This window comes from Notamacropus eugenii, chromosome 3, assembly GCF_028372415.1.
Source record: "Notamacropus eugenii isolate mMacEug1 chromosome 3, mMacEug1.pri_v2, whole genome shotgun sequence".
NCBI classification, from domain to species: domain Eukaryota; kingdom Metazoa; phylum Chordata; class Mammalia; order Diprotodontia; family Macropodidae; genus Notamacropus; species Notamacropus eugenii.
In genome coordinates, this window is record NC_092874.1 from 247,972,238 (window position 1) to 247,986,241 (window position 14,004).

At 34.1% G+C, this 14,004-nt stretch overlaps 1 protein-coding gene across 1 annotated transcript in view; it reads left to right on the forward strand.

The window, feature by feature from the left end:
- CNOT2 (CCR4-NOT transcription complex subunit 2) overlaps positions 1 to 14,004 on the forward strand; it is a 180,270-nt gene that overhangs the window by 131,354 nt on the left and 34,912 nt on the right. The window contains 1 exon segment of the mRNA XM_072655367.1: positions 9,535 to 9,601. Coding sequence (XP_072511468.1) covers positions 9,535 to 9,601 — 67 coding nt within the window.

The following is a 14,004-nucleotide window of genomic DNA, read 5'->3' on the forward strand; positions in this document are numbered from 1 at the left end:
ACTAAATGGCTTCAAGAAAATGTTAGAACAGTAAAAATGTTGAAAAAAATAGAAGATAGTAAGGTATCAACAGTCAGAAACAACTAATCTGGAAAAGAGGTCAAGAGGAGATAATGGAGGGAAAAAGCATTATGTTAGTGAAGAAATGAGGAAGAAGAAAGTGGAACTTATTTCTCATAACTGGGATATAAAAGAAGAATGTATAAACATAGAGGAAATGGTGAGGAGAACAAGTATCTTGACTGAACCCGAAAAAAAAAAATTGAAAATATTGCCAAGTTTGGTGCAGAAGTATATTAAAACTCAACAAGGAAGCAGGCCTGGCAGGGTTGGGAGAAGGAAAAAGGAGAAGAGAGTTTAAAAAGATATTGGAGTATGGAGGGAATCAGGCGTATGCTGGTAAGTGTTTAACGACTGGATCTCTGAAAAATAAATATACATTATATACACGACACACTTAATCTGCATCAGCAACATTTTCCCATCATTTTCATAAGTCTAAACCAAAAAAACAATAAATCAAGCTTTGATTTGTAGTATTGGGCAATTTTGAGGTACTCATGCTGAAAATTTGGCAATCAGCTCTAAAGCCAGTTCATGCTGGCTCCAGCACAACCCTAGAGGAAATGAAGCTTCAGCTTCAGAGGATAGATCATAAAGGGTTGATTAAAAGGGGGGAAAATATGTATAAGAATTAGTGGTCCTGGTCTGAATTGGATACAGGAAGGAGTTGGAACAGACTTCTTCAATTAAAAATTACTAGTGTTGATCACTTTCCTTCTTTTTCACTACCTTCTTTGTGAAGAAAGAAGGATCAGAGGAGAGGAAAAAGTATAAGAGGATAAGATAGAGGGAAATACAAAAATAATAATGACTGAAACAGTATTGTAAAGAAAAACAGCTTTTAAACAGTTAAGTACCTTGATTAATGAAGCTACCAATCCTGACTTAAACTGATTAAACTGAGGAATGGCAGAGAGAGGAAGGACTAAGGTTGCAAACTAGATATACATTTCCAGACATGTGTGGATTGTTTTGCTTGACTGTTCATATAATGGGGCAAGGAAAGGTTTTGTTTTTGGAGAAATTGAGAGGGTGAAAGAGAGGAAGTAACAGTGATGACAAAAAAAGAAAGGAAAAGTGCACCAGTGAAACATCTAATAAATGTACAGAAGAGAGCAGAATGGAATTCAGAGAGAACAGTAAACCATGGGTACTATTGGAGTAAACTTAATACGAACAAACTAAATTAAAACAAATTAGGTAATACAATTTTCCTTTTTTGGTTCTTTGTATATGGAAATGTCCAGTTTTTAATGTTTTTTTGTTTTTTTAATGGTAGTATTCCTTTGTTCTACCAGTCTTTGCTACCCTGTCAAAAAAGGAAAACACATTAGTCTGATATGACCTACTTTGATGAATTTCCGTTCTGGCTTTTTGTGTTATCACTTTCCTTTTCTACATATTCACAAGAATGGGATGTTAGTCTCATTGCTTAATTCTTCAGAGAATGTTTTTCTTTATTTTTTTTAAGCAGAATATTAGCCATTCTCTAATCCTCTGATATGTCTACTATTCTCTGCAATTACTGACAGTGGCTCAGTATTCATATCTGGCATTTTTTCCTAGTATTTTAATATGTTATTTGTCTGGATCTCCAGACAGAGGGGCTCCTTTCCATCTGTTCTCATCATTTTGTCCACCCCATAGCATTAATTCATCTTTCCTCTCCTCTCTGTTTTTTGGCTAAACTCCTTGATAAAGTTGTCTCCGCTAGATGCCTTCACTTTCCTCCCACTTGGTTCTAACCCTGTGAATTCTGCTTTCTAAATTTATCATTCAACTAAAATGGATCCTTAGAAAGTTACCTTTAATCTCCTCATTGGCAAATCTATGGTCTTTTCCTAATTCTCGCCCTTTTTGACTCCTGCAGCATTTGTCACCTTCTCTGAATGATCACCTTCTCTTCCTAGATATTCTATCCTTTCTGAGGTTTTGTGACTCTCCTACCTTTCTGACTACTCCTAGTCTGTTGCTGGATCTTCATCCTTGTTATGCTTACTACCTTTGAATGTTTCTCAAGGCTCTTGTCCTGGGCCTTCTTTTTTCTCTATACTCTTTCTCTTGGTAATTCTCTCATAAATTAGAAAATCTTGTCTATGCTAGTAATTCATCATCTCTCTCTCTCTCTCTCTCCTGGGCCCTAGTCCTACATCACCAAGTGGAGTCTCAGATTCAAATCCAAAACACAACATTTTATTTCTCCCAAAACTCTTCCCTCTTTGAAATTTTTCTCTTGCTTCTGAGCATGTATTCCCGCTGTGTGCCCAAGTTACTGAGCTTGGCAAGCTCAGTGTCATGCTCATCTCCTTACTCACACTTAGGCTTCATATGCAGTCAAATCTTATAATGTCTATCTTTACAATATCTCTCATGTCCATCCCCTTTTCTCCACTCACGTAGCTAATGTACTAGTATTAGTCCTTGCTACCTCTTTTCTGGACTGTTGTGATAATCTTCTAACTGATCTTCCTTCCCCCAGTGTCTACCCACTCTAATCCAAGCCCCATTCAGCTACTAACATGGTACTCCTGAAGTGCAAGTCTGACCTGGTTACTCCCCTATTCAGTAAACTACATTGACTTCCCGTTACCTCAAGAATTAAATTTAAAATCCCATGTCATTTACAGCTCTTTACAAACTTACACCTTGCTGACTTTCTAGTCTTTTTACAGTTTACTCCCTTCTGTGTACTCTGTGATCAAACAGTGGTGATCTCTTTGCTGTTCCTCATACACAGCACTCCCAGCTCCCACCTGTGGCTTTGCATTGACCCTCTTCCATTCTTGTACTGTTCCCCACTCCTCACCTTCGCCTTGTGACTTCCCTCAGTTCCTTCAAGTCTCAGCTCAAATCTTGCCTTTTGTTGGAAGCCTTTCCCAGCCCTCTCAATTTCTAGTGTCTTCTCTTTGGAACTGCCTTCTACTTTCACTGTCTATATCTGCTAATGCCTTCCACTTTCAAATTACCTTCCCTCCTCTCGCTAAATTTTGTATGTACCTAGTTACTAACATTTCTGCCCCATTAGAATGTGAGTTCCTTGAGGGAAGTCACCACATTTTTGCCTTTTTTTGTATCCTTGGTGCTTTGCATTGTGCCTAGCCCAAAGTAAGTGCTTATTAAATGATTATTGACTGTCAGCTGAAAGGATATTGTTTTATTTTATTCTTCTTTACTTTTACAATGTAGTAGTAGTAGTAATTGTGTGTATTGTTTTACTAGTTCAGTTTTCTTCACCCTTCATCAGATTAGATTTGGTTCAAATAAGTCTTCTCATAATTCTCTGAATGCTCCATATGCATTTCTTATGGTCCAGTAGTATTAAATTATATCTCTGTACCACAGTTTGTCCATTCCTAAGTAGTTGGTTATCTGCTTAGTTTCCTGTTCTTTGTTAGTACAGAAAGTATTGCTTTCAATATTTTTTATATGTGGGCCCTTTCCCCTATAATTGACATCTTGGGAATATATGCTTAACAGTTGATATGGCCATTTTTGTTACTTCATAAAGCATAATTCCAAATTGCTTTTCAGAGTGGCTGGGCAAATAACAACTCCACTGACAGCCAGTGTATTATTAATAGACCTGTCTACTGAAGCTCCTCCTTCAATACCAGCTACTTCTATATTCTGTTATTTCTGCTCTACCAATTCTTTCAATTAATGTTTCGATATTTCTCTCCCAGATCTGGCATCCTTGCAAGACTATTCCCAATTTTGCTTCTTTTTTTTTTTTTTTTTTTTTTTAAATCACAAACTCTTAGGTGAAATGGTCATTTTCCCCCAGGGATCCCATAATATAGCACCCTGGCTGTCAGGTCTTCCTTTATGGTGAGAGTTTAATTTGAAATACTACTGTTCATGTCTTGGATTGTCTTCCTTTTCCTTGCCACAAACAATATATACACATAATTCTTATTGATTTTCAAAGCACTTAAGTATTCTATATCATATATCCAAAATAGACTATTCCTTCATTCCATATTTATGAGTCTTTATTGCTCTTCCATGTTAGCACTCTGATCTTGGGACGTAGTGGTTTCATTATCTGTCCTGTGTTGCAGATACTACATTCATATTTTTACAAGTAATAAACTGAATGTACTTATTCCTTTTGAATTATTTCATTCAGAAGCCACATGATATTTTGGTGAGATATCAGCAAATTGCATTATCAGGGAACACTTTTAATTTTGTTTTTGTCTTTTATATAACTTATTACATCCTGAAATGCTTAGAGACTATTTTAGGGACATTTAATGACATTTAAATGTCATTTTTTTATTATTGACTTTAATAGGTCTCTACATGCATTTCAGGTGTGATAGGTTTTGAGCTGACAGTTCTCAAACTTTTTTTGCCCTTGAAAAAAAAACATTATTTGCTATGAGAAGCTATGTGGTACAGTGGAAAGATCATTCACTGTATGTTTGGAGCTAGAAGAACTTCATTCCAGTTCTGTTTCTACCAGTGTTATCTGTGTAACCTTGGAAATGTCATTTGACCTCTCCAGGCTTCAAGTTTTCTAGCTGGTAAAATGAGGGATTTGGATTAAAAGGCTTCTGAAAGTCTTTAGATGAAGACACTGTAACTCAGGGAAGGAAAGGGGTTTGTTTGACCAGGGGTGCCCTCCCTGCCTTGGAAATGGTAGAGCTTAAATTTGAACCCAAGTGATTTGACTTCAAATCTGAGGCTCATTACTACATTGTACTATGTGTATACCCAATATAGCATTTGTCAATGATGAAGCTTCTGAAGTCGCTACTACTGAAAGAATAGCCTATTCTATAATCAACTCATCCAGACTGCTTGTGGGGTAGCTAGCTTGGTAAACACTGTTTTGGAATTATTTGTGAAATAATTCTTAATAACAGTTTGTGCTTATTAGATTACTAATGAAAAGTTAATAGAGTAGGTGAATATTTCCATTGGCCCCTCTTTTGAGTTCTGTATTCATCCTCAAGTATCTTTTTTCCTTTGCAGAATTTCTTTTTATTCCCTTGGAGAATATCAGTTCTTTAATTATAGTACATATAATATTTAGAGCTTTCATCATTTAAAATAATACAAAGTTGTAAGCTGGTTTTATATTTCATTGTATTGATGCCTGTCTAAATTTTCATTGTCTTCAAAAAAGTGAAATCAGCTGAAAAAATTAAAAGGTTCCAATAAAACTCACAAGAGACAAGTTACTGGAATGATTATGTTAAAGAACTGTCCATATTTTCATCATTTTTATTTGAATAATATAATTAATTTCATCATTAAATTTATAAATTTTGAGAAATCTCTAGAAGATTTTTATTATCTGTCCCTTAATCTTGTACACATTTCCTTTCTTTGCCAGGTTCTTTGAGCACTTGAGGGTTTTCAGGTATAGTAATTTGTGAATACCAAACTCCCTTTAATTAGTTCCCACCCACCCTAACCCTCCTAAAACAAACCAACAAAATCTCTGAATAGAGTGTAGTAGTCACTGGACTCAAGTTAGGAGACCTGGGTTCTAGGAGTGACTTCTTTCTATCTAGTTGTACAAATGTGCCCTTTTAACCTTTCTGGGCTCAAGTTCATTATTTGTTAAAAATAAAATGTTAGGGGTGTAACTGCTAAGGCCCATGGGTTCGAAGTTACCAGTCTACATGACTCACTCTCCGGAGCTTGTGATTCCCAGGCATATATTGAAGAAAATTGAAAACCACTTTTTTTTTCAATAAAATTCAATTTAGCAACCATTTATAAGGATCATAGATACATGGTGTGATGAGATCTTAGAGACTATCAAGTTGAATCTCAAAATTAGGGTTAGGATTATTTATCATTTTATATAGTTACTACATAACAGGGTTACCTGTTTTTATACCATTTTATAGATGAAGAGTTTGAGGATCCAGAAAGATTAAAGTAGTTGATTAGGTTCACATAGTTAATAAGTGTCTGAGACACCTGGGTCTTCACTTCCACACCAGTGCTACCCACTACTCCCCACTACTCTCCTGCCTCTAAAGGGCCTACCCTGTATAAGATGTTATACTAAGTGCCAGCAGTAGCAAAGATAAAATGAGATACAAATGCTGTCCTTGAAGACCTTGTAGTCTGTTTGGGGTGAGGCAGAATAAGAGATTTATACAAATAAATGAGATCCAAAATAGTATGGATACATGAAAGGTGAGGTTTAGACAAAGCGTATGAAACCTGAAGGAGGGAGATATAACCTTCAGATGAAAACTTCATGAAGCTGGTAGCACCAAAATTGGACCTCAGAGTGGAGGACAGGTGGGGTTGCAGAGGAGTCCATGTGAGTCAAGACAGGGAGATAGGAGGGGATCATACGAGAGCACAAATTAAGAGCAATATACTATGTCCCAGACTTAGACTATATTAAGAGGAGTAGTATGAAATAAAGTTGGCAAAATAAGTTGGAGCCAGATGTTTAAAATTTGCCCACTACTGGATCTTCTTTGCCATTAACTGTCTCTTCAGTTGCACTAATTGATTGAGTCAAGGTAACTGAGACATGACAATTTGCCGTAGGGACTTTTTTGATAACTAATATTTTAGTATTTCCTTCAAACTTCTCCTACACTGTTATGTAGCTCTGCAGTAAAAAGTAGCATTTTAATGAAAAAACTCACTTCTTTATATTAATCATATATAACTATTGTAACTTGAATACAAGTGACAGTTCTTTTATCTCATTCATAAAATTACATGCCCTTACATTAATTTTTTTCTTCCCCTTTACACCTTTTCCTGTTTCTAGTGTTTCTTAACTTATTTGTGTTATTTTCCATGATTTTTTACTCCTTTTTAGGCAATTTTCGTTTATAAGTTAGATTTCATTTTAGTTATGTAATTTACATAGAATTTATATAGATTTACATAATTATCATGAGAGATTATCTAGGATACCATATTGACTTTAAATCTATTGCACATAAATAAAACTGTCTCCTATTTTTAAAGATGATGCAGTAGCTTTATACCCATTTCAGTTTGTAACAATTATAGTCAGGAACATTTCTTTTACATTTAGCTGTTTTGTTTACCGAAGATTTGTTAGGGCAAAACCATTACCTTTAAGTAGTATTTCTCATATTTGGGAATGTTCAGCTGTGAAATGATTGAGCTGTTCCCTCTGCAACCATTAGAAAATATTAAGTGGACTTCGGCAGTGCTAGCTGTGAGCAGTCTATTCCTAAGGGAAATGAGAGGGAAAGATAGACAGTATGTAGACTGCAGGTCACCTCAGTTTGTAGATTTCATCCTTTAGCATTAACATACACTTTTTGAAATCTAATATTTCTTTGAAGACAGTTTTGTTCTTTTGATGTTACCTTATCTGTAATTTCTCAGGTTAAAGACATTTATAAATTTGTTATGCATACAGAATGGAATGTGCATTAGATAGGTAACCAAAACCTGTGATTTTATGCAAAAATATATTTTAAAGATGCTTCTTCTAAATGGTGGTGTATGCCTGTAATTCTTGCTGTTGGAGGGGCAGAAGCTGATGGATCATTTGAGCTTTGATGTTCTGAGCTGCACTGACGCTAAAGCTCATTGAATGTCCATACTAAGTTGGCATCAAAATGGTGAGTGGGGGGGGGGGTGGTGCACACTTGACTACCTGAAAAGGGGTAAACCCAGGTTGGAAACAGAGCAGTTTAGAGGAGGAAGGTAAAACTTTTGGCCGTGTCCCTCTGGAATATATGTTTTTAGAAAGTGTGGCTATTTAATTGTGTGTAGAACTGCAAATTGCTCGTAGGACATTTGAGGTGGAGCAATGTCCTGGGCAAAATAACAGGCGGCGGGGAGGAGCAGCCTAAGTACTATAAATGAATAGTCCAATTTAGCTGGTGAATAATGGCTTTTGTAGGAGAATTGTGAAAGATAAGACTGGAAAGACAGGATAAAGTCAAATTGTTGAACACCTTGATTGAGTAGAGAGGAAATATCTAATTGTAATTTTATTATGTCACATTAGAAAAGTACATTGTCAAAACTGTAGTTGGATATGATGTTCTTCCTTCCATAATTCTGGATCTTTGTAATTATCATTGACCTTATAGTTATCATGGAATACCTGTTTTTAATTAACAGATTCTGTTTTTCTTTTTTTCTGAGACCTCTTAAAAATCACACTTGTGGCTGGAATCTTTTTGTTATTGAGTGAAATCAACACAGTGGCCTTTCTATCTAATAACTTTAATTTGTTCACCTCAAAGGATAACAAGCACACACAGTCCACTCTGTATATTCTTTACCTGTATTTATTAAAGGGCATGGCTCTTGTTCTTGTGCTGGCTTTTTCATTATTTTATAATCATTTCAGTGTTTGTCTCTGCCCCCTCTGCCCATTAATGCTTTATGTCTGTTTATCTTACTTAATGTAGTATCCAGCTTAGAACCAGCTTTTGGCTCACTGTACTTTGCACAGATAACAGACTTAATAGTATAACTTTATATAGTTTGTTGAATTAAATTGAATTGGAAAAATGCAAGTGTTATCAGTGTTTGGTGTAATCATCTATTCTGTTACTTTTTTTTTGGTAGTTCTTTGAAATTTGGACTTGGTATTTTAAAATTCTAGATCATTAAATTTCAAATAATTTTTAATGTCTTTTAGTTAAATCATGGATCCTTGTTTTCAGTCTTTTCACAAAATTTTGGCTTTGGAATAAAATTTTCTTATATATGTTAAATTGATTGATTTAGATAGATCTTGTGGAGGATGAGTGTTCTTCAAAGTAGCATGTCTCTTAAAAAGCAGTGGGTAGACAGAAAGTATTTACCTCTTTGTTTTAATGGTTTGACTCTGAGAATTTTAGAAGTAAGTCCTAAAAGAACCCAAATTTCCATATATGTAATTATTCATTCTTAATATTTTGACCACTTTCCTCCTAATATGAATACTATAACTACTTTGAAAGTCATTTGAAATACGCCTATAATCGATTAATACAAGTAATAATTGATTAATATAAAGGAAACTTTTCTGTTATTACTAAATAATGATTAAGTGAACCTGTAAGTATATAAAACAGTCTAGCTAGATACTTTCTCATGGATTTGTAATCTGTTTTAATATCATATGGATACTACACTCCTGTATTTTTTTTAAAGAATTTATTGGATTCAAAACTTCCTGAGAATATGTTTTAAAATGTATATTCAGTATAATGTAATAGTTTAGTACAACTTTAAAAATTCCATACTTACAGAAAACTAATTTCATTTTTACAGTTTGACTTTATCTACTTATGTACCTAAGAAATATCCAATTTAATAAATTTTAAAAATTGTTTATATTTTATGCTTTTATGTTCTTAATATCTTATGAGCACTTTGAGAGCTATAAGAGTGAATTACACTTGTCGTAGCATATAAAACATTTGTCACATTACTAAAGTCTAATAAGTTCATTGAGTGTTGTGTATAGCTCTTTATACTCTAATATAATTAATTTGTTTCTAGATGCTGGCATCACCATCAACATCAGGTCAGCTGTCTCAGTTTGGGGCAAGTTTATACGGGCAACAAAGTAAGAATTTGCATTTATTTCGGGGTTCCCTTTCAAATAAAGATAGAGCTACCTATATGTGCATTAATGGGGAATTTCAAAAGAGTAGACCCTTTCAGTCTTTTTCATATGCGTTCTTATGCAACCTCATTAATTCATAATTTGCTCATTTAGAATGATTTTTGCACGTGGATCATATTAAATTTTACCATTTCAGTAGCTTTGAAAAATAATTTGCTAAGAAAAGTTAGCATAAACAAGTTTGCCAGAATATTACTTAAGATAACTTACAGGTATTTTAATAGAATGCAATTTCATACTAAAAATAATGTTACTTTATAAAAATAGTATTTCCCATTTTATTGAACTTTCATACAGCTTTAGCTAGATTAAAAATAACACTTTTCTTTAGCACAACTCCATATTAGTTGCCATAGTATTACTCTGTCGTTTGTAGTACTGAAAGAGATGGACCTTATAGTCCACTTCATTTATTATATAGATGGGAAAACTGAGGCCCAGTTAGTTTTTTTGACTTGCTCATGGCTATATTCTGGATTAGAATTCAGGAGTTCCAGTTGGTATCAGTTCTTTTTCTGCAATTACATGTTTTGTTCTTTTAAAATATTTTGTAATTCTAACCTATTCAAACCTGTCTTCCTCACAGCTATTGCCACTTCATGAGATTATAATTATGCATGTTTTACCTGAAATAGCTTACTAAGTAACATATCTGTTTTTGGAATGGCTGATAATATCTGATAAATATAAAATAAATATAAATAAGATATAAATAAAAATGTGAAAAAATTATATATTAAAAAAGAAATCAAGAAACATCTTTAAAGTGTTATTTAAATTTTTTAAAGATGTCATTAACATATCACAGTTATAACCAAAAAAAAAAGTTGTTGAATGATTACTGTAGTTGCTACAGCTAAATATCTTCTCTCCTTACCATGTGTTCCAGATAGACTTTTACTTTGTGGGTGACCGTCCAAATAAAACGAGGCATTGCAAAGGGGGTAATTAGTGATTATTGCTTGACCAGTTGTCTTTTCAGCAGGTATTAGGGTCTTATGAGTAAGATGGTAAATTTAGAAACAATTTTAATAAATTGTCAGGTTTTATCTGTATTGTTACTACTGTAATTTGAGGATAAAATACAAATATTTTCACAATCTTTGTTATCCCATCTTCTTTCTTTTTGGTCCAGTTACTGTACTCATATACATAGGTTTTAAACTTGGCATTAAATTCATATTCATTAGGAGAAAATATGATTTCTATTTGAAATTAAATTAGTAAATTGCATTTTCTTTACTGTTGAACCAGGTTGTCACACAAATTGTAAAAAGAAAAATATCTGTTTAATAGTAATCAATCATGACTTCAAAAGACTGGTAATGAAATAAACCCCCATCTCTTGACAGAGATGTGATGAATTAGAGTTACAGAATCAGACATGCATTCTGAGACATGACCGATTTGTTGATTTGTCTTGCTTGACTATTGGGAAGAGAAGGCCTGGTGTGCAGTGCTAAACGTTTGTAAAAGAGTGTCAATAAGACATTTTTTAATGCGTAAAGATAAAATAGTTCAGAGGGAACACAAATACAGAAATTTTGTTGCATCGTTAAATTATATACATTTAAAAAATAAATCGTATGTAAATAGTTCATTTTCTTATACAATCTTTTCTCCTATTTTTTGTGCATTGAAAAATTTGTTTGTTGTTGTCCACAACAAAAAAGAAAATTTAGAGAGATCTTGAAAACTTGTGGTTCTCACATCATCAAGATATATAAAATGGATGTACATACTTTTAAAGTGTTATCTGTGAAACATAAGTTTGAATAGTAGACCCTCTGTCTTTTCACTGCTTTTTAGAAGCATTTTTACAGAAAAAAAAAGACCAATTCTATAAAAGCTAGAGTTAGAAAATTAAAAAAATTATTTTCTTCCTCCTTTTAAAATGATAGCTTCTATCTTATCTTACTACCTCAGTCCTTTCCTCAAAGAAACAGTCATTATCATCCAGTTAAATAGCAATTCCCATGTAGGCTCTTATTCTCCAGACTAACCTGATTATTGGTTAATTCACTTTGTCAACGACATAGTTACATAAGGCTTTAAAGTTTGCAGTGTGATTTTTCCTTCCAGCACCCTATGAATTAGGTGGTGCAGATCTTATTGTCTCTATTTTGTAATTGAGGAAACTCCAGTGACAGAAGGTTAAATTATGCATGATTATGCAGCTAGTGAACACTGGAGATGAGATTCAAACCCAGGACTGTTAAATTTCAAAGTCAAGTACCCCTTTCTACAGCTGTGCTGCATCTCATTTTGTTTTGGATTGCCCTACCTCTTTATTTCCTCAGCTTTGCTAACATCCCTTACATCTCTTTTATGGGAGTGATTCTTATCCTCCAGCTCAAGACCCTTTACTCTTTACATAATCCTTGTTTCAGGAGTTGTCACCCTCTTCTCTTGCCCCTTAATGATGGTAGTCTAGTTGAAAGTTGCCCTCTCCCTCAAATGATAAAGAGAAGAGATGAAAAGAATTATTTAAATGAGGAAGACTTGTGATAGTTCTTGTCAAAATACAAACTGGGCAAACCCCAAAAAAACTGGAGGCGCATTTTAGAATATTGACTCTAAAGCCAATGATAATAGGAGGGAGCCAGCTATAAAATCAGAGATGCCATTTGATCCCTGAGGTACAAAGATACATTCAGGAATAAAAAGAAAGGGAACTTAAAAACTAAATGAGTTTTTTGCTTTTGTCCTTACTGAGGAAAACAAAGAAGCTTTAATTCCTATATTATCTTCTCAACTAGAAATAGATTGAACAAACTGGCTATAAATGATGACTAGAACAAAGTAGCATCCACCAGGGAATTTTGAAGAAACTGTAGGGTGAGATATGTGGAAATCATGAACAAAAAATGTGTAACTTATTGTTAGAAATGACCATTATGCAAGAGAACTTTTATCCATGTGGAAGATATCCTAGAGACTGAAGGGAGAAATAAGTTAGGGAGTTTTGTATATCATAAAAGTTCATTTAAAAATAAGATACTGAAATAAATATGAACCTCTGGAAATTGTGATATATGTCTCTAAGGGAGAAGTCAGAGATACTTGGTATGAGATGATTATGAAGACAGCAGCAATGATGAAAGGAGACAAATGTCAGGCTTTCCAAAGAGTTCATTAAATAATAAAACATTATACTGTTACTTTGATTCATTTGTAAATCTTTTACTTTTATCAAAGTGTTGTTACATTGTTTTAAAAATGTTCACTTATGATTTGAATCATTTTATTGAGATATTTATTAATATTTAACTAACAACTATTGATTTTTAATTGAAAGTATAACTCTGCTCTTGTCACATAACCAGTGATGTGTCATTAAAATTCATAGAATTTCAGAGTTGGATGGAACCCCAAGACTAGTTCAAACTGAATAATAAGAATCCCCGTAACAATATATCCAGCAGTGGTCAATAAGAATAGCTGCAAGTGGGAAGGTGCCACTACCCTCTGAGGCAGCCCATTCCACTTTCGGATAGCTCTTACTGTTAAGCATTTCCTTGCATGGAGCTTAACTTTGCCACTCTCTCTTGTACCCATTGTTCCTAGTTCAGCTCTGTAGACCCAGCAAAAGAAGTCTGATTCTTTTTTGGATCCTGATTCTTTCACCCAACATATTAGCTAATTTTCTCTGTTTATAATTTATCAATTTGGTAAATATACTAAAAAAATGGTTAAAAGCAAAGGGCAAAATATAGTTCTGCAAATCTGACAATAAACTGGTAAGACCTCCTCTTGGGTGCCAACCATGTAGCTACTTCTGAATCCATCTGATTTAAGGTTTCTAATCTACATTTGTATCTTCTGCGAGTTGTCAGAGGCTTTCCTCACATTTAGGTAAGGTGTTTTCTATGATTGTTTCCTCATCTGCCAGTCTGAAAATGCCCCCCTCCCCCCACCCCAAAAGAAAGGGAAATAGTCTGATATGAACTGTTCTCGATGAATGTCATCTTGGCTTTTTGTAATTACTTCCTTTCCTGGGTATTCATTTGCCTTCATTTTAATAGTATAATCTAGATTTTTCTAGGAATCAAAATCAAGGTCACTAGCCTGTAGTTTACTGACTCCTCTTTCCTTTTGGGAAGAATTTACCCCATTCATTCCAGTGGTACCTCTAATTTTTTTACCATGATCTTTCAAAAGCCATTGACAGTGACCAGCTACCCCATTTACTAGTTCTTTTAGTAGTAAGAAAGGCAGTTCATCTGAGCTTTGTGACTGGAACTTTTTAGGGGCTTGTAGGCGCTCTTTTACCTCCTTACCTGTTCTGCACACCTGCACAGGGTATAGGAAACCTCTGTGTTACTGTAGTGAAATTAACAAAT